This window comes from Labrus bergylta, chromosome 8 (assembly GCF_963930695.1).
Source record: "Labrus bergylta chromosome 8, fLabBer1.1, whole genome shotgun sequence".
NCBI classification, from domain to species: Eukaryota; Metazoa; Chordata; class Actinopteri; order Labriformes; family Labridae; genus Labrus; species Labrus bergylta.
The window spans coordinates 10,305,495-10,331,055 of record NC_089202.1 but is presented as its reverse complement, the minus strand read 5'-3'; the positions used below and the strand labels follow the sequence as shown (position 1 = coordinate 10,331,055).

Below are 25,561 nucleotides of genomic sequence, written 5' to 3'. Positions count from 1 at the left end.
CTACAAATGTTAAAGCTGTGTTTTCTCCCTGCAGGAACAGGTTGACTGCACTGCACAAAAGACAGAAACTGTAGCAGGTTCTGCATGCCAGCTCTGGTCCCTTTAGTGAAATAAATAAAATATATTTTTCAAGCTCAAGCTCCAATGTGCTGATAAATTCTGGCAACTATTTATATTATTTTTTAACTTATTCCCCAAATTACTCACATGGGTCAAACAACACTGTAAAGAGATGAAAATTGCTCGCCTTGTAGTAATATTATTTGCTGTATAGTCTCATCTGTGCTGACCCACTACCGCATGGAGTCGACATAATTGCAGATCCTTACCCCACCTCTGTGACTGCAGTGTTTCACTTTGGCCACCAGAGGCTCCCTGCTGAGTTAACAGAGATGCTCTGAAGCAGCTCTGCTTTCTTTCCTGTTCAGCCTTATCCAACCTTTTACTGCAAACCATCAACCTGCTAAATCACTGAGAGACGGAGCTCTTCAGCATCTCTGCATTGCAGCCATGGCAACCACAGGTTTGATTGTTTATTCTTTCTTATTTTAATCTTTTAATGGTTATAGATTCAAAAAGTTCCAAGTGCTGCAGCTTGTATAAAATAAGAAACTGGCTCTTTTTTTTTATGTTTGAAATTTGATTTAGATAAATAAACTCAGTAACAGTTTTTATACTAATCTTTAAGTAGTTTATTAGCCTGCTGCATTGTTGTTACATTGCAATAGCTAATGTTTTGCTTATGCACGGTTTAGGGGTGTAGCAGAGGGAGTTCTAAACTTTCACTTTGATAGCAATATGAGAACAATACTATACTAAATATATTCTTAAATATAGACTGAGCGGTTTTGTGGAAAAGAAACCTGTGGGAAGAATGACTAACTGCCAGCTCAGCCTTTAGGGAGTAAGGGTTCAGCAACATGCAAGCTGCATTATTGATACCCAGATATCCTAACAATCTGCAGCCTGGAACACACAAGAGGATTTTAAAGATCTGGGGGTTTTTTTATTAGTAGAATTTGATTAGATTTGTTGAGCTGACTATTCAAGTGGTTATTTGCATAGCACTTTCTAGAATGCAAGACCATTTTTCCCCCCACTGCTGTGACACCCCTTTATTCTGCTGCTGGCTTGTAACCCACTTTTTGCTGCTGCATCTTATTCTGCTGAGCAAAGATGCTGCATTGAGCTCCTCTCAGTGGAGCGGGGGTGAAAAAAACTCCTGATGAGTTAAGGAGCCAAGCCTGCAGATTGGAGAGCTGCAGACCTTGCTGTGTATTGCTGTTCATGGTGCTGCACTCAGCATGAACACCTTCACTTATGATGCTCTTCAACTGATTAGACTCTTTCTTTGCAGAAAGCATGTTTCCAGATCGAAGTGACTTTGACTATGGTAAGATTTTTTCACCATCTACTTATAGTTCAACATTTAACGTGTTGAAATAAATCAAGTTTGTTTATTTTGCTACAATAACTACATGAACATCAATTCATAAGGGTTTCATCATTGAAGTCCCCTGCTGTTTTGTCCTTTTTAGACTATGAGACACTGCGGACCACAGGGGTTATCCTTGCTGTTATTATGTTTGTCTCTGGCATTTTAATAGCCTTGAGTAAGTTTAGAGTTTTATTATCACTTGAATATAGAGACGTTCATCACCTTTACATAAGCACCTGTACTTTTGTAACTAACTTGTAACTTCCTCAAACAGGTAAAAAATTCACAAAATGTGTAAAATCCTCATCCAAGTAAGAGTTGTGCAAGTCTTAGTGGATGATCGCCTGTGCATGCTGTATGATTTTGACTTTAAGGGGATTACCCAGCTAACATAAAAAAAAAAGAAACAGACACATTTCTCCACTATTGTTCCTTGACTAAACCTGAGTTTCCCACAGCTTTTCCTCTCCCTGCCCTGGATGCCTCTTCTGTGAATCCCCCCTCCCTGATCTGCAAAACCACACCTCCAACACATGAAAGAGTTTACTCAGAAATACCTTGTGTGACAAATCACAAGTGGGCGGTGCTTTTATCTCGTCTTTATCTCAGTGCTTGATCTAGAAAAGCAATTTTTTCATGTGTTGGTGGTGAGTGGGCAGTGAATATTGTCAGTCTATCGCATGTTGCTTTTATGGCAAGACGAGAAGAAAGACGAGAGCTGCTGTCTGAGCGGGACAAAACGCTGCATTTTGGTTCTCTGGATGTAAATCAATTATTTTAGAACTCTGTGGCTTCAACTCAGTTTTGTAATCCAGATCATAAATTACATTAAATTTTCAAGTTGACGTTGTGGCCACAGTTTTCAAACTTTGAAATCAAAGTAAGAAAACAAACTAAATTTTCCCTTTTATTTCTTTTGGCAGTACCAACTCATCTGGTACCCAAATTCCAAAGACAGAGGGTGAGTTCACTGTATTGGAGGGGGCAGTTGAAGGTCATTCTGTTTGTCAATACTGTAAATCTATGTGTAATATTTTCCCTCTTTCCATGCAGTGCCTCCTCAAACTGTATAGAAAATACTGAATGTTCTGGGGCGAGAGGAAGTCGGCAGAGGAGCCACGCCACCAAAAGAAACTCAGCATGGTGATGCCTACTGCCTCTTGGCTTACATACCACACTACTTGCTGGAAGATCAAAAACAGGGTTTTCAAAATGATCCTGACCTGAATTCATGGAGTCTATGCCAATATATTCTGTAAAAAGTCCCCATGTGAGCAAAAAAAGTATATCAATAGTTTGCTGTGTTTTGTGTTCGTGTTGGATTGAAAGCTTGTCTAAGACAAACAATAAACATCAGATACTCATATTCATGAGCCTTCATGAGGCCCTTTTAAGAAAAATATTTCTTTTGTCTGTCTTTTGTTTTACCTCCAGTGAAGAAAATACTTACAAGCATGATAATATGTATCTTTAGACCAGAAGAACTACATACAAATAATTATAATAGCTTTTGTTTCCTTTTTGATGTTTCTACACTTTCTGAGTCTTTTAAAACATGAAGTATAAAACATGACAAATGAACAAACGAACCAAAAGTAACTTGCCAAAATGAAACCGAAATAAATAGATGACAACATTCAGAAACAAACAACATTTACTCGTGAATTTCTTTAATTTGAAAACTGCTTTAAAATACAGTAATGGACAATTTGATTCAGTGTTTTATCATCAGGTAAAGGTATTGAATATATAATTACATGTGAAAATGACACAATGATACCACTGTTACAAATAAAGGTCCTGTACTCAAACTGATCAGTGTCCCTAAAAATCTCATATCATGTGACATTATGTAATCTTCTATTAAGAGAATGGTCTACTGATGGCAACAGTCTTTCCACTGTGCTTTACAAGAATGAACAGAGGTGACATGAAAGTGAGAGCAAACCTTATTAATGACTCAACACAGTCAAATACAAACCTCAATTAACCCGTGATCGTCTTTGTCCTTGTAGTAAACATCTTAAATATTGTTCTTGATTGATTCATGCTCTCTTGTGGGATACCACCCCACCACCACCACCACCACTATATTCTGTTAATTTCTGTAGACAACATCAAAACAAGCTGATGGAATTTCAAAGACAGTGTTATTGTACTTTTAGTCATGAGTCATGTTTACAGTTTACAATGTACAGTCACACAAACTGTCATCACACCCACTCATCTGATGTCACCGATAAAAGCACTTTCTTTGTCACATCAGGTTCACATACACGGCCTTCTAACACAATAGTTGTTTTTTCACAAAGAAAAAAAATGTACCCTGTGTTACACTAATACGTTTGATGCAAAAGACAGACATGAATAATAATATATTATTCTTACCATGGGCATACATGCTGACTGAAATCAAAAGCATCATGCAGTGAATCAATATGATCACTGATCATGATGGGGGGTTTTCAAGAGAGAGTCAGAGGGCTTTCAGAGACATGGTCCTGAAGGTCAAACAAACGATTTCACAGAAATCTGCTTTATAATGGGAGTATATATAGCTTACTGGGAAAGTCAACATTACTCCACCTTTCACAGCACTGTCTTTACCTTCTATTTTTTTTTCATCTAGGAATTTAATAGACATTGATAACAATGATGTTAAAAAAACAGTTACAATAAAGAAATAAATACATGAATGAGTATGTCTATAAAAAAAAAAGAATCAAATGGTGTGAGACTAATGAATGGAGGAAATAACTGTTTAAAGTGAATTTCTTTATCTATATGTAAATACAATGAAATAAATAAGTGATTTCAAAGTTACCTTATACATTTTAAACTGTATGCACTAAAGCATCATTTGTGTAATCCAATGTGAATTCTAATCACTGATTAATCAGCTACATTGAAAAGAATATGAAAGCCACAGACTCCCAAAACAAAAATAACAATAGTTTCAATCCTCTTCTCAACAGAGGAAACATCATTCCCTCTAAATGGGGATTACATGTGGTTTTAAATCATTCCTGGTCCTGTAAGGACACGTTACGTCGACGGGAGGAAGCACTTCGTTTCTTCAGCATGAGCTTGAGCTGGGACACAGAAAGAAAGACGAAAAGATGAATTAGGAAGAAAAAGGGATGATAAAAGTGTAACAGCAGGGATAAATGGTGCACATTTTTTAGGCTCACCTGATCTCCCTGGGGGCCGCTCTGCAGCAGGTGAGCCGGCTGGTCATTCTCCAGGTTGCGGATGCTGGGATCGGCTCCTCGGCTCAGCAGCAGCCGCAGAATCTCCTCCTGGTGGGGGTTACCATGGAGACCGGCTGCCATGTGTAAAGCTGTGTGACCATGAGCCTGTGGGGGAAATGTGGGGAAAACACCAGCATGACTCAGTCTGTTTACAGTCAGGTGTGTGTGAAGTTTATATTCATTAACAAACACACAAACAAATGCATGTTTGTAACCCGGTTATGAGTATTATGTGCAGTGTGAGACTCACTTTCAAATTGACAAAGTCTTTCATGTTCTGCAGGGGAATCCTCAGCAGATAATGCACCAGATCAATGTTCCCCTCCTTCACAGCCAAGTGAAGCACAGTCTTGTTGCTTTTGATTTCCTGGAAGTAGAGAGTCAGACTGATAAACTTGCGTACATGTAAAACAAGAGAGAGAAAACAAAAGAGGGAGTAGGGTTGGGAACTTATGCTTAACTGTAACTCTATCAAGGTTAGATTACACCTGGGCACTCCCCCCGAAAGGTCAAGCTTTAGCATAAACCACCTAATTGCTGTCCAACTGATTACTAATCTGTCGATTCATCATCTACTACTTTTATGAGACATATTCACAGGTCTGTTACATGCCTGTTTCTCAAGCAGCTCACCTGACGTTCAGAAAAGAGAGAGAGTGTTACTGTACCTGGCTGAGCAGGGATGCCCCCGTTCTAAGGAGTATCTGCACACAGGAGAGCTTCTCTGCAGCCTTGCTTTGAAGACTAACATCTGCCTGCGTGCTGCTGGACAGAGCCTTCATGGTGACGCTGTGAGAAATGGCTGCACAGTGCAGAGGAGTCATACCTGAGGCAATGGAGAGGGCACTGTTATATTTGGATTAAGGCGCCTATGGTTTAAAGTGTTCTGATTTAGTAATTCAATACAAAAATACAATGTAAGGCTAGGCTAATCCAACGTGCCTGTCATCTTAAAAATGTTTTCAAACATTTGAATCAGGTTTATTGGCCATGTATGCTTACACACATAAATAATTTGGCTTCTGTGAACTGTGCTCTCAATGTACACAAAGTACAACGTTGAATATAACATTAAAAAACCAAGACTAATGTATACAAGGCTAAATTTGCATAGTTATAACAAAAAAATGAATAAGAAAATGCATTTCTAAATTAAACATTGAGTCACCTTCAAAATTGCGGGCCTCCAGGTTGACATCCGGCCTGCTAGACAGAATTTCCTTCAAAATAAAAATAATTATGTTAAGGTTGCTTTCTTAAAGATAAAGATTTTTTTTTTTTTGACCAGATGGGTGAGTTTTTCCAAAGTAATTTAATATTTTTACGCCTTTACCTGCAGAACCACCGGTAAGCCATAGTGGGCGGCCAAATGGAGTGCAGTCTGTCCTTTAACATCACAGGCGTTGATATCCGCTCCTAACAACAGCAGATCTTGTACAATCTCTGGCTGGTTTGCCGTCACCGCCACAAGTAAAGCAGTCTGCACAAACACATGCATATTTTGTTTCAGGAAATGATAAGTGACATGCAAAGGTACTCGCCCCCTGTGGAATTTTCAAGCCTGTATCCCCTATTACACACAACCCTAATGAATTTAAAGCTCCTGTGAGGAACTTTCACTTTGTGTTGATTTTAGTGCCCCCCCGTGGTCATATCTTCTCTCTCTTTATCTCGCTTGTCCTGTGAATGCAGAAGTATTGTTTTCTGAGAGTGAAAAAATGTATCATTCAATGTGAATCTTTGCTGTGGAAAACATAAACAATGGCTGTTTCTGCTGCCTGCTTTTGACCCTGTGGTAGCAGTTACAGACTATTATAATCATATTGAAATACTCAGTCTTCTTACGTATGATCTTGTTTTATTTGGACCATTTTTTTGTAGGTCCAAATAAATGTCTGTCTGCTTCATAACAAATTAAAAACTCCTCACAGGAGCTGACACTGTCAGAAAAGTAAAATCATCTGACCAAAGATTTCTGTCTGTCCAGAGGTCCAGGACGAATTTATATGGGGACCGGGCCTTTTTCATATGTGTCCCAAAACTATGTAACTAACTTCTGCCCCTTCACTCAATTATCCCCTAATATTGAGATCTTCAAGAATATTCCCATAACACACTTCTCCTCATTGGCATTTGAGTAACTACTGTATGATCTTTTGTTCAAGTTTATGATTTAAAAAAATACAATGTGGCACTTTAAGGTGTATCCTTTCTCTGTTTTTACCTTTCCCTTGTGTTCTTTGGCATCCAGCTTGTTGACATCCCTGAGCCTCTCTGCTGCGGCAAAGGCACACTCTCTGAGCCCCTTGGCCGTGTAGATGTGCAGGATGCTGTCAGAACAAAAGCTCATTATCAAACAGATTTAAGACAAGGCTGGAAAATCTTAGTCAACCCCACTACCAGTTTCACTCTTTTCCCTTTTCACAGTCGAGTTCGTCTTATCCGAGTTTCTAATCATTGAGTATGAGTGTCGAACTCATTGACATCTTTTGGTTTTCTTAAACTTCCTAGCTAACCAGTCTGCATGTGTGGCTCTCACTTTTGACTAAAAACGAAACCCTTATAGAAGTCAATACATTTTGCATTAGCATATTATGCACATGCATACTCTCTGAGCAAAATATAACAATAGTGTGTCTGCAGGCACATATTGAAAGAAAATTAGCATGGTTTTGAATCATTAAAGGGGACATATTATGAAAAATCCACTCTGACAGTGTTTTTGAACATATATTTGGGTAACCTGAGTGTCTACTGACCCACAAAATGTGAAATAAATCCATCCAGTCTTTTGTTTGTAGTCTGCATAAGTCTTACAACACCTAGAAAAGTGCTCCGTTTCAAATTTGCTCAGCTTGCGAAGTCACAAGCTGGATTCTGGTAAAAAAAAAAAAAAAAAAACCCTCCCCTCCCCTGATCTCCACCCATGGACTCAGAACAGGACCCTGCCTAGAACAAAACTTTTGCACTGGTCTGTCATTTTTAGTCTTGGGACAGAGGATTGATGTCTATTGATGTCATTGCATTTAAAGAGACACACACACCAAAATGGAGCGTTCTGAGAGATCTGGTTTATACAGAGTCACAAACCTCCTCTGGTGCTTGATTCATGTTATATTTTGACCAGCCCAGATGTTTCATTTAGACCGCAGGGGAGTGTTTGAAAAGGTGGGAAAGGGGTATAATATGTCCTCTTTAAGTAAACTGAACACATTAACGCAGGTTTTCATTTGCAGTCTTTTCTGGGGCACACCAGTCTGAAACACATGTGAAACCGTCCTATAATCACATCTCTCCACTCAGAAGAACTTACGTGTCTCCGTCTTCATCCTGCCTGATGGCTCGGCTATAGTCCATCCCATTCAGCAGCAACCGGGCCTGCTGCAGTTTAGACGCATCCATCGGAGGTCTAAAACTTAGCTGTGCGTTCTGACTGGGAACCAGAACGGACCAGGAAGGATCCAAATTGGGATCCGTGACTGGCATCGGCTCCTGAAAAAAGATACAAGCTAGTCATTTTAACGAACAACTTATGCATGTACATTTTTTTTTGTTTTCATTTTACTAGCAATAACAGAAGTACAATGTGTTAGTTGAAAGTCTAGGATGATAGGCTTTCTCTTACATATGTCTGAGGCATTGTGTCTCCAAATTCCATGACCTGCTGTGAGTATTCAGATGTCATTGGGTGGCTGTAGGCTGGGGTAAAGTTTGATCCTGGAAGGCTGCTGTAGTAGCTCAGTGTAGACTCTGGTGTTGGAGTCCACTGCTCAAAGCTCACCGCCATGTCTGAGTAGCTGCTTGATGCACCTAAAGGGAGATGAGTATGCCCATGAAGGAAGGAGATGAAACACCTCTCTATTAGTGTACTGTTGAGTGATACTTTCATTTAGTCCTTCTCTCGTTTCTCATTAAAAGAGAACCAATTTTAATCCATGTGTTGGGACATTATGTGGGGAAACCCTAACACCCCCGCCCCAGTAAATTAAAAAAACAACACTTCTACTTTTTAGTTCTTCAATCTCATGAGTAAAGACCAAAACCAACAAATGTTTCATTGTGTCTTTCAGTGCTTCCCTGCCCTGTTATTTGGATTTCAGCTGCATGTACATATGTCCCAAATGAAGATAAGAATGAACATTATAATCAAGTCACATATACGTAACTCAAAAAGGGGGGGCCCAGTTGATTTTTCTGTTTCTAAACATGTGTAAATCGTGAATTAGTAAGAGACTCTTCTTTCTGTAATTTATTTGGTGCATGAGTGGGTGTGTTCAGCTGCTTGACCGTGTCGAGGAATTGACTGATTAAGCTGCCGTGCTGTCCATCATAATGAAGGATCACATAGCCCAGAGCAACAATGAAGCTCATTGCCAAATATCTGGTCTGTAGTTACACAGAAGTCTTGTAAAGATCAAGTAATTGTAATTATTTTTATTAAGATAGCCTTTTATTGTTGTAAAGAAAAGCATGCTACTCTTACCTGCACCGAGAAATGGTTCAGATGAAGACGATTGCTGGGAGATAAAAAAAAAAAAGAAGACATAAGCCATTGAATCTTTATGATATCATATTTAGAGTTATGCTTCACTCCTGTTTGTGTTTACTGTCTTACTGTAGCAGCAGTCTGAGGAGCAGGACTTGTGCTGGCTGTAGAGCAGGAGGCCGACACAGAGGACGTCTCACGCCTTCTCTTCTGCTCCAAGAGCTTCTTCACTGTGGGCAGAGTGCAACACGGCTTCTCCTTTGGCGCTGAAAAGACAAATGTGCCAGTGGGGTTAATTATTTTAATATCTAGATGAACACATGTGAACTAAAAGATATGAACGCACTTTTACCAAACAATGAATAGCCTGCTATTCTATTTACTTCAGTCTAAGAAATAACCCTGCCTGTAATTGGGACAGGCGTCAAGACAAGAAGGACCTTTAATTAATGTCAAACAAAATGAATGCACAGCAAAGATGGGAAAGGCTATGAAATTTGTAAATTTCTGTTTGAGGAAAATGAGGATAAACAAGCTAAATTACAAATCACCAATTCAAAATCACAACCTGCTGCACTGGGTGCTGGGGGCTAAGAGACTCTTATTTATATAATTACTGAAGTCTTTATCCAGGATCATCATGCAGGAGTCTCTGAGAGGCACGACTCACATTCTTTGGATGCACACACATATGAAACTCCAGCTGTAACCTTCTTCCTCACACTGGTACGCAAACTAGCATTATTCTGTTTTTCTTGGACAGATGTTGAAGTTCATCTTTATTTTTTTGTGTCTTGCTGCTTTTTTTCTCTCCAGATTTGAATGTGTAATGCCTCTATATTTATGACATGCCTCTGTGCATCATTGACTAGCAAAAAGGGACTGAGCCATTCATTGATTTGGGCTTTTATAAGAAGTTTTACAGGGTATTCACACTGTAGAAGAGGAGCTTAAGTATTGTTTAGTGTTTTTTTTGTTGGAGATTTCTCAAAGATATCTCAAAAGATTATTAATAGTTTTTAATTTTGATAATGGAATCTGAATTTAATAACATTAAAATGACATCACTTTGAGATGGTTCTGTCAGCTCAGTTTCTCTATAGGGGCGTCTCTCTGCTCTCCTTTCAAATACAAATACATACATAATACTATGAGTGTTTTCCCTTTGCTATTTAAAGAATCATTTCCATTAAACAGGTAAAGGCAATAAGACAAATAGGAAAAACATAATCTTATCTTCCAGCTGACAAGATATAACCACACAGGTAAGTTTCCTCAGAACTTCACCCCGTACGTAAAAAGATAAAGAGTTATTTCCACTGTGTGTGTGTGGAACCAGCCTGCAAAAATAAAACCTCTTCCATTAGGAGCGTGGATCGTGCGGCCGCGCAAACCAGACTAGTTCATCAGAAAATCTGTACCATTGGGATTACCACTGCTGATTTTCTATGACATTTCTTCCTGTCTCGCTCCGTTACGCTAACAGAAAGGGAAACCACATCTTCCTGCCTCTGGTGTGTCACAGGCACGTCACAGCAACACGTGTCGAGGACCTACGACATGTAAGTTGAAGTACCTACATGTCTGGGAGGCAGATGAGAAAAAGAGTGACATGTTCTTATGTCTTCTTCTCTTTTATAAAAAAGTCTGTTAAAGTCGGCTGCTGTGGTGAGAAATACAAGAACAAGGCCGATCTGAAGATAGTGTACTTCTAAAAAAAAAAAAAAAACATGTGCAAATTCAGCCTGTTAGAGTGAAATGTACGTTTGTTTCTGGTAGATTTTTAGCCTCGCTTTTAACCTCTCAATCATTAAGCCCCTGTGCCGATGTGTGTGTAACCTCAAATCAAAGGTCAATTAATGAGAATACATGACATCATTTAGAACATTTCAGTGTCACCAAGTTTCATTTTCAAGTTCAAAAGGTGTTACTATAGGTTACTGAATCCTGTCTCATTTGATCTTTACAACCAAATGTCACCTTTGACCTTTAAAAAAGGTGATGTAATTCTGCAACATGTATGACGATTTATGAGCTCATTGAAACTCAAAGAATGTTTTTTGTGGATTTTGAAAGAGAATTCAGATATGTTTGTCTCCAGACATATAAACATGGGATTTACAATAACACAGCTTTGAGTTACTCTGCCCTATTCAAATAGGATTTGTGGAAACCCCTGGACACTGACTCATTTTGCGTAGGAGGTTCCGGGGATTCCAACGACCTTTCTCTTTTGGCCTTTCTCTGCACAGAAGAAAGAAGTAGTACACAGCTAATTTCCTCATTTTTGTGGTCTAACAGACCCAGCACACACAACGTATCACATAATAATGCAGGCCTGTGCTAAAGAAGCAACAAAGCGAAGAAAGTAAGGGTGTCACCTCGCACACTTTGCTTGTCTGGCTTTAATAAAAAGAGGAAATGAAAACAAACAGAGCAGAGGAGGAGGTGTTAGGGTTTCCCCACATAATGTCCCAACCCATGGATTCACCCGAAATGTGTTTTCTTTTAATGAGAAACGAGAGAAAGGCTTAATGAAAGTATCACGCAACTGTACACTAATAGGGAGGTGTTTCATCTATTGGCTAAAAATCACAGTCCAACTGGTCAATAAGCAGGTAGTAGTACAGATCAGCCTTAGTCACAATCAGATTTAGGATAGAAAAGTTCAGAATACAGTAAAAAAAAAAAAAAAAAGCTTTTCTAAGATCCATGTGTATTCTTGTTGGCTTACAAATTTTTTAAAAATATCACTGAGAGTCTTTCTTATAATAATGCTCCTAAGACCACTAACTACAAATCAATCCTGAAACCAATGACATCACTGTATGCTGTCCAGAACTCAGTTTTACTGAGCAATCAGTAAAGTAAAGGAAAACTGAAGTATATGAACAAATAAGACACAAGCAAAACTTTGACATTCATGCCATAAATAACAAAGGTCATGTACTCACATTTATCAAAGTGCATGTCAGAAACGGTGTTGCTGTGAATTCTTCAACAGGTCTTCCTCTTGGTCAATGCGCTGTTCAAAGCTGGATAAAGTGATTTACAAAGTCTGAGGAATGTGTGATAATCAGCCTCTCTGAAGTCACGGCTTGTTGTTAATGTCATTTCTGTTTGGAGAGCATGCTGTTCCAAATCACCGCCCCCAGCAGGTTCACGCCCTCAGGCAAGAGGGGGAAGCCACACGTTTTCATCTAACCACACACGCGCACACACACACACACACACACACATGCTCGCACACACACACACACACACACACACACACACACACACACACACACACACACACACACACACACACACACGCATGCACGCACGCACACACACACACACACACACACACACACACACACACACACACACACGCACACACGCACACACATGCAAACATCCAGACTAAGTCTTTCTCTTAAGAATGTAGAAGAAACATTTAGATTATTTCATTGAAAATAAAAATGCCTGAAAGGAAAAAAATATATACATAAAGGTCCAAATTCAAAATGTTATTTGAGTAAGGTCACAGAAGCACTGTGAATAAAGTATTTAAATATGTCAAAGCACCTGTTATGTAGAGCAGCTAATTTCTCTGCCTTATGATTATAATATTGGATATGGTACTAATTCCCACCCTCCCCCCACTTGTATCGAAAATGAACTCACTGCTATAGATCAAGATTGAAGTTATTTAACAAATGAAGATAGTCATTTTTGGTAGTCTTGTCCATTGTAGTATATGATCTGTTTTTGATTACTAATTATTAATGTCTTTGTCAAAATGATTAAAACTTATTTTCTGTAAAGTGAATGTAGTGGAGTTTTAGGTTCACTCAAATTCTCTGAAACCTAATGAGAGTCAATCAATAAATCAGTTAAAAGAATTTGACTTTGTTGAAAGTTGAAATCAAAATGATAAAAAAACAATTAACCTCTATATTCAAAATGAATGAATGAATCAATAAAAGAGGCATACTTAACAAAACATGTTAAATAATAAAATAATACAAATGGAAAAATAAATGTTTCTGACAGACTTTTTCCTGTTCTCATAAAACTCTTTATTATGATGTCACTAAAATCTTTGACTAAGACCATGGAAAGCATGCCTTGAGTTTATAACTGTGTGGTGACTCAATGTTCTCACTGAATCATCATAATAAATAAATATATTTTCAGCTTCATAAAACCCTGATAATGACATGAATCAATCAACATGAGCAGGAGCAGGTTTTGAAACATTATTTTGTTTAATAGTTGGACTTCTGTTTTATTTATTTGGGTCACTGATTGGTTGTTTGAAGTAAAACAATCTTTAAGTTTCCATATTAAGACAGGCATACAGGAACATACAGTATGAAAGACCTATAAACAACACCGATTAAAAAAGAAAAAGAAAACAAAGGAAACCTCCAAACAGAGGGGTAATTCCATTTTTCTTTGTTTGTGTTTGCTCCAGTAAACTTTGCCAAAAAAAACAATAGAGAAAAATTGAGAGATTCAAAATAGAGGGGAATTCAACATAATTTAACACAAATCAAATGATTAAATAACAAGTATTTCATTAGGGCAGTGAATGTAGTCAATGAAATTTAAGGTTTGTTGTTCTGGGGAACTTTTGTAGCTTCCTCATACAGCTAGACAAATACATCCATCCCTTCAGTGTTACTCAGAGGGTCTACACTCCTAATTTCACAGATTAATTTCCAGGGTAAATACAAATAGCTCATTACAAACTTTGCATCTCAATTATGAGGTATAATTCCATAGGTCAGCCTCAACAGGGGAAATTATTTCATTGATAACAATATTGTATTTTCTTGCTTTTATAAAACATAATTAGAGGAGAGAGTCACCACGGCAAAATCTCCGAACAACAAAATCACAGGTTGAAAATATAAGTATAAAACTGAAGAATAATATGAGAGGAATTGGTATTGAGAACAAATACTTCCTGTTGCTCGGCTGTAGAGGTGTGGAAAAAAATCGATTTGTGTAATAAAATCTAGATTCTTATCTTCTGAGATTTTAAATAGATTCATAACTTCCAAAAATGTATTTATTTATTTTGGCTAATCAGTCACCCCCTGCTCAGTGCTAAGGCTAGCTCTTTAACTCAGTACAGTAGAATGCCAAATGGAGCAGCAAGAAATTCAGCCAGTCTCACAGATGACTGGAGTAGATCCTGAAGTATGTATTAATAAAAAAATAGACTTTGAATCATGAATCCACAATCGTTAATAGATTCTGAATCGAATCGTAACCGCAAGACTCAAAATCAAATTGAATTGTCAGACACCCAAAGGTCCCAAGCCCTTCACATTTTTAGAGCCAGGACTTTACACAATCACATGATTCTTTTTGTAAAGCATCACCAACCAGAATAGTTATTTGCTGTTTGTTTGAAATAAACACAATAATAATAGTAATAATAACTTAGATTTATATAGCGCCTTTCATGAAACCCAAGGACGCTTTACAAAGTGTGTGTGGGGGGTAACAAGAGATAAACAAATGAAGGAACAAATGAAAGGAAGTGGGTGATCAGCTGGGGGGAGTGTTAAATGAGGCTGAATGCTTTGGTGAACAGGTGGTGTTTGAGGAGGTTTTTAAAGATGACTAGGGATGCAGCAGTGCGGATTTCGGCGGGGAGAGAGTTCCAGAGGGTGGGGGCTGAGGCACTGAAGGCTCTGTCACCAAAAGATCGCAGTTTGGTGTGGGGGGTGGAGAGCAGGCCTGTGGCTGAGGACCGCAGCTGTCGGGACGGGGTGTAGGGATGGAGGAGGTCGGTGAGGTACGGTGGTGCTAGACCATGGAGAGATTTGTAGGTGAGTAGGAGGAGTTTATATTGAATGCGAGACTTGATCGGGAGCCAGTGGAGGTGAATGCGGGTGGGGGTGATGTGCTGCCGGGGCTTGGTGCGTGTAAGGACCCTGGCAGCGGAGTTTTGGACATATTGGAGTCTGTTCAGGGCAGTGTTTGGGAGCCCGAACAGAACTCCATTGCAGTAGTCCAGGCGTGAAGTGATGAAGGCGTGAAGTGATGAAGGCGTGAATGAGGGTCTCTGCGACGGGGTCGGGGAGTGAGGGCCGGAGTCGAGAGATGTTTTTGAGGTGGAAGAAGGCGGATTGGTGATGGACTTGATGTGGGATTTAAAAGAGAGGGTGGAGTCCAGGATGACGCCTAGGGACTTTGGGTGAAGGGTGGATGGAGCAGTCGTCCACAGTGAGGAGGAGATCTCCAACCTTCCTGAGCAGTGCCTTGGGGGCCACAACCATGAGCTCAGACAAGATAAATTAACCTACCTAATGAAATAATAAGTGCTCAGTGCAGACAGTAATGCCCCTATCCTACTGAAAAGATACATAACCTACCCTATGGCCATCAGCTGCCACCTCAACCAAAACAGCATTGCGATCTTCAACAGACCCAGGCTCTGTCCATGAAAGCTACAGGTAGTGAGAACACTAAAACTACCTTCCCTATCACATGGCTCCTCTTGGCCCCCACAACTCAACCGTGCAGACCCATGGGCAGCAAGAGCCATGACATCACTGGGGTTGTCTAGTGGGAACCTCCCTTTACCGATGTTTCGTCCAATTAGTCTCCACGACACCACGGGAAGGCTGGACAGTTAACTCTGGCGTCCCAGAGCCACTACCCTCAATTCCAGCTCTACATCTTACCTACTTTACCACATGGCTATCACAGCCCCAACAGCATTGCCTCCTTCAACAGACAGAGGCTCAAGGTAGTGACAAAGCTGATACTACCTTCCTACCACATGGCCTCTAATGGCCCCCACAACCCGAATGCAACTATTTCTGGTGCCGACCTTAAAAAAGAACAACAAAGAGAATACAAGAGAAAAATGTTAGTGGATTGAATCAGAACCACATACCCCCTTTATTATGGTAAGTTAAAAATTGACATAAAAAAATTATAAAAATGAAATGTCTGCATAGTCTGCTAGATGTTAAATGACAGTTGACCTTGATGGATGAAGTTTTGGTCAAAATAAAATAAAAGGACTTGTTGAAGAACACTGGCATTAAAGGAGTGTGAAAGTGATTCACTCCAGGCATCAGTCCTTTGTGATGCATGTTGTTTGTCAAAGACTGAGAGCTCCATCTGCTGTTCACAGATGTCAAATCAATCTTATTTAACCACAAGACACTGCCGTCTCAAAATGAAAATGATGACAAACTATAAGGAAATGATCATTTTTAAAGTTCCGTTTGAGGATTTTCAAGATGACTATTGGGCTGGCTGACTAACCGACCAACTTTTGTTTTGTGAAAAAGGTTTGAATAACGTTGATTTATAAAAACCAAACATTGAATGCCATAGAAGGTTCAAGAGTGTGAGTATGAACACAGTGGTGGTCTTTTAGCTACGTAAAGTCTTGTGCATTGTTGTGTCATGATGATCTTTGAGCATGAAGGGGACATGAGGATGATCCAGCTCATGTTCTCCACTGTTTCCACCTCTACTGTCTGACAGAAGATATGCCTTTACTTAATGAAGAGAACAGCAACACCCAAATTTAGTATCCAGATTTGTATGTGTTTGTGCCAATTTAACAAGAGTTGTTCATTGTTTTCTTTTGTATTTCATTTTATTATTTTAAAAGTAGGGTGCAAATGTCAAGACCATCTTTTGGGGGACTGTTGAATGTTTTCATGTGTATTCTATAGTTACCCTGCTTCTGTCACGATTAAACCATTAGTAATCACACAGATACAATCACTGAGCAGACACCAAAAGAGACAGGCCGGGTTTCAGCCCAGCACAGGAAGTCAGAAAATTTGACGTCAGTGCTCTCAAAGGAAAAAAACTCTTGAAAAACCATAATCATTTCATCTTTTGGATTCCAGGCAGCACATCAGCCCGGGGGGAGAGAGCAGGTAAGAGAATATATTTACTCACACGGATTTGAATCAACCCAACTTTTAACCATTAAAGTTCTGAAAACTTAAAGACGCAACATGTGATTTTGTGTTTTAGATTGAAGATGTACAAGCAGAATATCCTGGGAAACATTTGTTTAATATGTCTATGAATCTTAATCTCTTAAATTGTTTTTGAGAATTTACGAAGGATTGAAACCCTTTTTTTAAATCTTTCTTTCAATCTTAATTTCTCTGTCTCCTGTCTCTACTTCTCTACTCGTCTGAGAGATTAAACTTTGATTTAACTACTGAATGACATTTTAAAGTGAAAACATTAAACGGTGAAAGTGCATCAAGCTAAGTTCTTCATTTATAAAGGGATGTAAAACAAGACCAACGTTGGTCTCTCTTCTGCTTTCAGAAAGTTAAAACTGGGGAGACAACCGTGGCAATGGCATATAGAAGAGGCTTCTATGTGGTCCTCTTCTTTTTATGCAGTAAGGCACAATTTCAAACCTTTTCTACCCTTCCTACTCACAAGCACACATTTAGGTGTTATTTTACAGGAAAGTGAAACCACAATGGTGTTGCATGACAGGAACTGACAAAGGTGTTGCAGATTGACACCTACATTATAAAAGTTTATTTGCTAATGTCTTTTTTTTGTGTTTGTGTCTTTTTCTGTCTTTAAGACCTGGCTGTGGCACTAACAGGTATGAACAACAAACACACAACAACTTATCTTATAAATGTCACCATTACAAGAGAAAAAGTTTTTTTCCGTCCAGTCTTGACTTCACATTATGCATCCCACTCTTCTTTTTCTGTCTGACTCTTTATTAAACTGTCCGCCTGTGCTTGTTAGAGAGCACTGGGCCTTGCTACAGAATCGAGCCGGGGACAGTAGCAGGCATCATCTGTGCAGACGTGGTGCTGACACTTATCATTGTCATTGTCACCTACCGGTGTGCCAGCTTACGCCGTCAGAGAATAGACAATGGTAAGAGCTGAAAAAAGTCAGACCCGTTGTGTTTGAATCTGTCAAGATATGTTAAATATATTAATTTCTTCATAGATTAAATGTTTATCAGTAGTTTGTCTATCAAAGACCTTTCAGATCTGCTAATGACCTTTTCAACTCCCATTTTATTCTGATGCATCTTGAACATTTTGAAGGGGGGTTACATCTTTAGGTTTTATGACCTATTTGTGTGTTTTTAAAATTAAACTATACCTCCTGCATGGTGCCTTTGATCTAACTCCATTTTTAGTATTTTTTTGTTCCTGTTCATGTTTCTTTAAATGTATCTGTCGGTAAATTTGGTTGCAAGGAGAGTCACAAAATAAAATACAGACAATAAGTACAACATACAAAGTGTAAATTCATGGTACATGGGTAAAAATGTGGAAGCAGATAAAGTGAGCAGCTTCCAAATTGTACAATCTGTTTTTGTGTATTAAATGTATTTCTTTCATCTTTTCACAGCTAACAAAGTGTATATGAATGTCCGGGCCAACTGCAAGAGCTGATCCAAAGATTGTGCAGAACAATGGGAAATGATATTCAATTTTAAAATTCTGTTGTTGTTTTTATAAAAATATCTTTCAAAACGTTATAGAAATTATGTGAACAATTTAATTATTTTTGCAATAAGCAGAATAACACTGTCTTTAACAGGCTAAATGACTTCTCAGTTTTTTAGATTTACAATAAATACAGTATAAGACAAAAAAACTAACTGTTTTGAGTATTAAAAAACTTTTACTATATTTGGTCACAGTGTGTGCTTTTGTACTTGAGCTCTCAGCGTGGACATATTTTGAGCATCCTTAATATTTAGAGGTGTTTCAGACTTTTCATGGGTCAAAGTGAAACCATGCTAATCACAAACAAAAACCTTGTGAATAGAATATTTATGAGTCCTTTTAAGTTAAAAAGTAACTAAGTAAAACCTAAGTAAAAACACCCCACAGCACCCTCTGCAGGTGGACTTTATGCCTGCAAAATGTCTGAGCACTTCGTTTTACAGGCCCTGGAGTTTTAAACCATTTCAATCTCAAAAGATGTATCTGTATAGGTGATTATCAAAAAATCTAAGTGAGTTGATGAAGAGAATTGTTAATAAAGAAAAATATGTCATGTGTTGCTAATTATTACAATAAATTAAAAAGACAAAACAGAACATGTCTTTCAAGACTTATGTTGGATGTTGTTTTTATTCAAATGATACCATTCTTGAGCATGTTTGTCAGTGCGTGTGTTTGTCCTTTTTAAGTTGTGCTTATTTTCTTTGTCCTACTTTACAACAGTGACATTTGAGCCAAGTGACTAATGCAGATGAGTCGGACCTGATAAGATTTGGGCCTGATGATGTGAACTCTGTGTTAAGTTGACACTGTGGTTAAATGGTTGTCTGCTGCATCAAACAAACAAAGAAACAAAGCATGTTGACCATGCTGTTAAGATCAGCCAGAAATGAACTGCCAAAGTGATCATTTTTAGCTTTTACAAATTTGTGAAAATCTTCTAAAAAAGTTAGTACATATGGTATTTCCCCTCATATATTTTTGGGTATTTCACAAAATGTACAGTTCCTTAAACTGTTAGCAGACACCAGCAGTTTGTCTGATTCAGCTTTGATTCCCATTTGGCACGTACCCTATAAGCTGTGGAGTATCTCAAGGTTCACTTCTGGGACCAGTTGTGTTTATTGATTTTTTTCTGTATTTCTGATATGGGCTTAACACTCTTCCCGTAATGACAAGATTTCTATTAAAGTCCAGCTGGCCATGTGCTACTAATAAAAATGACCCTTTGGCCGTCAGGTTGTTGAAAATCTGTCTGAGTAGTCGATAGTAGATCTTAAATAAAAGGTGACATGATTGTCCCCTTAATAGTTGAGTCATAAATAATTTACAACTACTTACTTTTCAATGATAACAAAATGGGCATGAGGATAATTGCTAACAAAATAAAACATTTTTGCAACTTCCTTTAACTGTTCTGATTTAGAGATTTATATGTTTTTCATTTTTAAAAGCATTAATTACAACTTGTTTTTTATATATAAAGGATGAGAATAACGCATTCCTAAAAAGAAATACATTTTGGTCTTCTATTTGTTTGTATTTTTTTTAACTATACAGCCTAGTTATATAAGAGTTTAAATGCACTTTTAAGACGTTCCTATGGCAACATGTGTGTGAAGCAGTCTGTCAGGAAACCACTTGCCACATAATGCTTCTTTTCCATTAAACGTCTTTTTAATTGTATCCTTCATGAATTGTCATTGCTGATATTTAAAATAATGTATTTGTTTGAACAACAAGTTAAAATGTTTCAATTGTATACTTTCGTGCTTTATGAAACAAAGAAAGTTTTTCTTCACACAAACAATAAAATGGTGCTTTCCTTTTCGCTGACAGTATCAGTGGATAAACACCTGTGGTTGAACAATGGCCCAAATTATAGGTAGCAGTGACTGAAGCCAACCACTCGCACTAAACCACAGGTCATGAAGAAATACATAGTGTTAAGATACAATCATGTGTATTTCTGCTGAAACTGCAGGTGTAATGAATCTGCCTTTGCTCTGCTCCTTATCTTGGCATCACTTGGAAAGCTTCAAAAAAGTGTTTAAAGTAAAAAAAAAAAAAAAAAAAGATCCTATAATTATCAGATGTTACATTTCTATGAGACATGCATACGAGAAAGAAAACAGAAACACCAGCTTCCTCTTATTTGGGTGGACACCTTCCTCTTCCTGGCTAACACCATCCAAGCAGCCCGCACAAACACACTACAGAGAGTATCGCCAGTGGACAGGTCTTTTTCTGTGAACCCTCCCACTATGCGGCGCAAACATCTTGTTAACATTTGAAAATAAAAAAAGGAAGGTCCCTCAACCTTTGCTTCTCATTTCCTCCTTTACCAACAAAACAACACCGAGATGTCTGAAGCTCTTTGTATTGCAGGTTCTTTTTTTGGTGAGTGGCATTTAATGCGTGTGTTAACAATTGCAGTGATGATATAATAGTAACTGTGAGGTTTCATTCATTCTTTTTCTTCCAGGGTCAGCAGAAGCACAGCAAGGTATGTGTTTTCCCTTGACCTCTATAACTCCTGTGGCTAAAGGCATGCTGCAAAATTATGTTTAATATTTTGTTTTTCTTTTAACATCTCTACTTCTGTCTGTTTGCAGACTGTGGATCCTGTTACGTAATAAATATGGGGTCGGTTTTGGGCATTATTGCCTCTGATATCATCTTGACCATCCTCATCACTTTTACAGTGTTCTGCTTTGCGTCTCAGCACAACAAGAGGAGGGAGTGGGATTCACATGACGGTGAGCACCAGCTTTGTGTGTGATGTTGTTTATTTGAGGTCTAATCCCAAGTGGAAGTAACTGGACTCTTAAATGTTGTGACAGGAAAAAGAAGTCAACCATCATCAGTATCAAAGAAAATGGCAACTGAAGTCACCGAATCCCCCTACCAGGTAAAACAGAGCTAAATTGTTCTTTAAAGCTCAAGGATAGTTATATAAGAAAAATATCAAAGGTTTCATCTGTTAATTGTGTATTTAAGTTGAAACGGTTATTTGTCTGTTTTCAAGGAGTTACATGGAGTCCAGTCAGACGTGTACAGTGAGCTTCAGCACTTTAGGAAATGAAACAACGGATCTAAAAATATCACCTCAGTGTCTCCATTGTAACTATGTTGTGAGACTCTAAAAGGTGTGTTAGTTTTACACTGCTTTAATATCATCACTGTTACCCCTATATCATTATTAAGGGAAATGAATTAGTACCTGTAACGGCTGTTTAAAGGGTAGACCTCGATGTTTGTTTTGACAGGTATAGAGTATGTCAGGTTATTATTTTCAATGAGCAATTCTAGAGATAGTTTCTTGAATAGATATCAAATAGAGTTAAATGATGTGCTTCACATTTATACTGTGAGGTATCTGGTAGTTGGTGATTACGTTTCTAAAGCTTTGATTTATACCTTACTCACTGTGTCCTGTTTTGTTGAAAATGTTGTTTGCTGTATCACACTTTTTGGTTTTATGTGAATCTGTTTTTAAGAAGTATTTGTATTCAGCTACTTATAAATAAAACTACATTTAAATCAAGGCAAATAAAAAGGATGCATTCTTCAAACTGACCTCACGTTTCTTTTATTTCAGGTGATTACTTACACATTTACACAATACACAGGATGTATAGGTGAAGACAGACCACATGAAGCAGTGTAGTGGGTCACTCTCTTGAACCATTTTTCCAAGAGTCAAACTAAATTGTCAGAACCACTTCATTTCTTACATTTGTTCCACATGATCACAGTACACAAAAAAAACATGTAAAAATCTATATTTGGATGAAAAAAATTCCTCAAGCCACTGTTTTTGGATCATCCTCCATGCCATCTATGACTCAACAGATGTTGGCGCCTGACTCATAATGAGGAAGAAAAGGAATCTAAAAAAGAAGAGGGGAAAAAACATTTGTATTTCAACCCCACATTCAAAACAGATTAATGGTGATGCAAGAGCTAGGAAACCATTTAACTGTGTTTAAACTAATCTAAATGTGATTTATGAGGTAAAAAAAATATCAGCATGTTGTGTCTGTTGTTAACTTCAAGTGTAGACCAAGACAGATTATGGCAGAACATTTGTCAGATTGAAACACAGGAAACAAACCTTTGTGTTATCAGGACGCTCGTCTCTTGGCTAGAACAGACGAGCCACTGGGTATATTCTTTGGAGGAGCTAAATTGAAAAAAAAGAAAAATGAGATTACAACAAATGACGGCTCTTTTACAAAGTACTGTAGTAATCTAACAACGTGAAATACATTCACAAGCTGAAATAAAACCATATCTTACCAATCGGATTAGTTTCAGAGCTGATAAATTCTCTCGTTTCTGTAGGGATATAATATATATAAATAGTATATAGTTATGTTTGCTCAGAGTAACATGTTGGGAAGAAAGATTTGGATTTTTTACGTCATGAGGAGAATATCTTACCGTCATAGTCTATAGGTGGGCCTCTGTTGCCAATTGGAGCTGGTCTGCCATTGTTCTCCTCCAAACTATCCAGATCCAGCACTTCTCCGCTCACGCCTGGGCGTAACATACCGTTTAACCCATGAACTCCCCGTGGTGCTGCCTTTCTTTGGAGGTGCTTGCCTACACTGGCCCTGTCAGTCACTTGGCCTCTCCTTAGACGGAGAACTTGTTTTCCTGACAAATTGTAAGCATTGCTAGGATCTGCTGTCAATACCTCCTGGCTGTTAAGGTCAACCTGCCCTCGGCTGGCTTGCTGTGCTGCAACTGGCCTAATGTGCTCTCTGCTCCCCTGGTCCTGAACCGGCCTGCTGCTCACATCCACCGGCCCAGAATTGTCTTTGCTTATGCTTCCTGTTTTCCTCCTAGAATTCATTACCTCATGGCTGTCCAGGCGTTTGAAAACATCTGGGTAAAGAAAAAGTGACGTTATATTATATATTCAAGTTATGTTCCTTGAATTATTGCAAATATTTTGATTTCAGTCCCCTATCTGTAGGTTATGTGACTGTTTAACCCCTGTTCTTGTATCCCTTTTCAGGGTTTGACATATTTAAGTTGTATTTATAAAAATAAAAAAAAGATGTACAACATGTGTACATAAAATAAAGCCATGCATACCTGTATGTCCATTTGTGTAAAATCCCTCTCTGGATTTTGCATCTGACATATCTGACACTGATAAAAAACGATTTTTTTTTAAATAAGTGTTATCAATTCACACCTGTTTTTTTATTCTGATGTGCAACACCAATGAAAAGAAAAAAATTAACAAATCTATATGTCAGCAGATAATATACTACTTTTTGTTTATTACTTTAAAAAGGAATAAATGAACAAAAATGTACCTGCAGAATCTTGCTCTTTCACAGGTTTACCTGAAGGGTTTCTTTCTGCTGCAGGTATGAGAAAGAAAATGGGGATGATCACCGGGATGGTGGTGTACAGTAATGATCAGATCATGAACAAAGTTTTGCCCCAGTCCATCCTGAAGTGTAAGCTGAACTTCAAAGCAGCACAAATACCATGTATGTCGCTGTTGTTGTTTTTGTCTTTTCTTTCTCCAAAATTAAAACAAACCTGTTATTGTTGCAGATATGGGCTTTGCAGTAGTTGGGTCGAGTGCATCTATGACAACAGTAATGAATAGATTATATGTTAAAAAATTCACCTTACTTATTCACACAGACTCACAGATTTCAAAAAGCAGAAATTTGCCTTACTATAGATAATTATCAATTGAACTAAGACGAGAATAAACTCACCATTTAGGAAGCTTAACACATTTTCTTTTTGGACTTAAGAAAAAAACAAAAGAAAGAATGAATGAGTCATCTTAATTGTCTGTTTTATAAATCTTGAACATGCACAGTGAAAGTTGAGTGAGCTTAAATGCACATATCAATTAATTATTAGTTACTTTCTTTTTACTTGTGTACCTCTTATTGGAACTGTTGCCACCATGGTTGCAAATGGAAGAAATATACACATAAACCTGAAACAAAGGAAATATTCATACAGGGTTTACTATAATGGATATGTTAAATATTACAATATTGTTAAATGTTTGCCAAGACAAACATGTAATAAAACAAAATACAGAAACTTACATCTTCATGGCTGACATGGGTCCCCTGTTTGTGTCCAGTGTTTGTCGGTTAGAGTGCAGCGGCTTTTATCTGGAGTTTTTCACCTTTAAAAAGACCTGACCTTTAATTATAGACTGTAGCCAAAAGTATCAGATTCAGCTGCAGTCAATGACTATTTCTGTGGGTTTAACTGTGCATGACTTGTAACCAGATGAGCAACAATTGAGCTACAGGAAGAGTTTTAAAAGGGTCTATTCATAATTCTAAATCAAGATAAAAGCAAAGGTTTAACATTCAAAGTCACAGAAAGGGGGACTCTGTTATATGTAGGCCTAAATGTATTAATTAGCCAACAGGTAGGCTAGTTTACTTGGGAAAAATGCCCCTGGTGTTTTCCACGACTGTGGCAGCCTTTCAAATGATGCTACAGAACATGCATTGTTTTCTGTATTTCACCATTGTCCATTTACACAGTGAACCCCATATTTTACTTTAACAAAGAGCTTTTTAAAACAGGACCTATTGAGCATTAGTCTATAGAAATGTCCCTTGGTAGAATAATCCTGAAATGGATGGCACAAGAATGCATCAGGTGATGGAAAGAAGATTCTTTTCCACAAACTTGAATTATGACCTTGTGTATACTTTTATTAATCAATATAAAATTAAATCACATGGGCCAACAAAATGAATCCACCCCTCAACAATCAAACAGCATATAGGCCGGCTCAGGGTAAATCACAGGCTACAGATACTTTTCATGAAAAGGAGACTTACAAAAAGTTACCAACATTTTTCAAATTTACTAAAGGCACATCAAGAAACATCCA

The 25,561-nt window shown here is 38.0% G+C and overlaps 4 protein-coding genes and 1 long non-coding RNA gene across 5 annotated transcripts; 3 read left to right on the top strand and 2 right to left on the bottom strand.

The window, feature by feature from the left end:
- The first annotated feature begins 364 nt into the window (after positions 1-364).
- LOC109986696 (uncharacterized) lies at positions 365-2,840 on the top strand. Its single transcript, XR_002278080.2, has 4 exons — positions 365-523; positions 1,358-1,393; positions 2,362-2,399; positions 2,492-2,840. It is a non-coding gene; the product is annotated as an uncharacterized lncRNA (long non-coding RNA).
- A 251-nt stretch (positions 2,841-3,091) lies between these two features.
- LOC109986694 (NF-kappa-B inhibitor delta) lies at positions 3,092-12,270 on the bottom strand. The gene is made up of 12 exons (XM_020637456.3): positions 12,130-12,270; positions 9,305-9,441; positions 9,173-9,206; positions 8,315-8,499; positions 8,003-8,181; positions 6,914-7,019; positions 6,023-6,169; positions 5,858-5,909; positions 5,358-5,515; positions 4,940-5,056; positions 4,630-4,794; positions 3,092-4,530 (listed from the first exon to the last, which is right to left on the bottom strand). Exons 1-12 carry the CDS (start codon positions 12,143-12,145, stop codon positions 4,459-4,461), a joined length of 1,368 nt encoding a protein of 455 aa, XP_020493112.1. The 5' UTR covers positions 12,146-12,270; the 3' UTR covers positions 3,092-4,458.
- Positions 12,271-15,667: 3,397 nt separating this feature from the next.
- hcst (hematopoietic cell signal transducer) lies at positions 15,668-18,840 on the top strand. Its single transcript, XM_065957874.1, has 7 exons — positions 15,668-15,697; positions 15,783-15,929; positions 17,056-17,085; positions 17,492-17,567; positions 17,763-17,783; positions 17,936-18,070; positions 18,557-18,840. Exons 1-7 carry the CDS (start codon positions 15,668-15,670, stop codon positions 18,598-18,600), a joined length of 483 nt encoding a protein of 160 aa, XP_065813946.1. The 3' UTR covers positions 18,601-18,840.
- Positions 18,841-20,811: 1,971 nt separating this feature from the next.
- On the top strand, positions 20,812-22,236 carry tyrobp (transmembrane immune signaling adaptor TYROBP). Its single transcript, XM_020637444.3, has 5 exons — positions 20,812-21,057; positions 21,143-21,163; positions 21,273-21,416; positions 21,501-21,568; positions 21,686-22,236. Exons 1-5 carry the CDS (start codon positions 21,021-21,023, stop codon positions 21,740-21,742), a joined length of 327 nt encoding a protein of 108 aa, XP_020493100.1. The 5' UTR covers positions 20,812-21,020; the 3' UTR covers positions 21,743-22,236.
- A 25-nt stretch (positions 22,237-22,261) lies between these two features.
- Positions 22,262-25,505, bottom strand: LOC136179764 (uncharacterized). Its single transcript, XM_065957536.1, has 10 exons — positions 24,753-25,505; positions 24,582-24,637; positions 24,408-24,440; positions 24,223-24,270; positions 23,991-24,038; positions 23,764-23,820; positions 23,104-23,550; positions 22,960-22,998; positions 22,775-22,843; positions 22,262-22,550 (listed from the first exon to the last, which is right to left on the bottom strand). Exons 1-9 carry the CDS (start codon positions 24,767-24,769, stop codon positions 22,785-22,787), a joined length of 804 nt encoding a protein of 267 aa, XP_065813608.1. The 5' UTR covers positions 24,770-25,505; the 3' UTR covers positions 22,262-22,550; positions 22,775-22,784.
- Between the last annotated feature and the right edge of the window lie 56 nt (positions 25,506-25,561).

What these genes read in the sequence shown, in the direction of transcription:
- tyrobp (XM_020637444.3), top strand. Translation starts at nt 21,021, where the DNA reads ATGTCTGAAGCTCTTTGTATTGCAGGTTCTTTTTTTG. An exon ending in GTCAGCAGAAGCACAGCAAG is followed by an intron (nt 21,164 to 21,272) that starts GTATGTGTTTTC and finishes GTCTGTTTGCAG; the next exon opens with ACTGTGGATCCTGTTACGTA. An exon ending in TCACCGAATCCCCCTACCAG is followed by an intron (nt 21,569 to 21,685) that starts GTAAAACAGAGC and finishes TCTGTTTTCAAG; the next exon opens with GAGTTACATGGAGTCCAGTC.
- hcst (XM_065957874.1), top strand. Translation starts at nt 15,668, where the DNA reads ATGGCTCCTCTTGGCCCCCACAACTCAACC. An exon ending in TCAACAGACAGAGGCTCAAG is followed by an intron (nt 15,930 to 17,055) that starts GTAGTGACAAAG and finishes TTTGGATTCCAG; the next exon opens with GCAGCACATCAGCCCGGGGG. An exon ending in GGTCCTCTTCTTTTTATGCA is followed by an intron (nt 17,568 to 17,762) that starts GTAAGGCACAAT and finishes TCTGTCTTTAAG; the next exon opens with ACCTGGCTGTGGCACTAACA.
- LOC109986694 (XM_020637456.3), bottom strand. An exon ending in TGAACCATTTCTCGGTGCAG is followed by an intron (nt 8,500 to 9,172) that starts GTAAGAGTAGCA and finishes ATCTCCCTTTAG; the next exon opens with GTGCATCAAGCAGCTACTCA. An exon ending in GGAGGCCCGCAATTTTGAAG is followed by an intron (nt 5,516 to 5,857) that starts GTGACTCAATGT and finishes CCATTGCCTCAG; the next exon opens with GTATGACTCCTCTGCACTGT.
- LOC136179764 (XM_065957536.1), bottom strand. An exon ending in TGTGTTAAGCTTCCTAAATG is followed by an intron (nt 24,271 to 24,407) that starts GTGAGTTTATTC and finishes CTGTTGTCATAG; the next exon opens with ATGCACTCGACCCAACTACT. An exon ending in CCCACCTATAGACTATGACG is followed by an intron (nt 22,999 to 23,103) that starts GTAAGATATTCT and finishes ATATCCCTACAG; the next exon opens with AAACGAGAGAATTTATCAGC.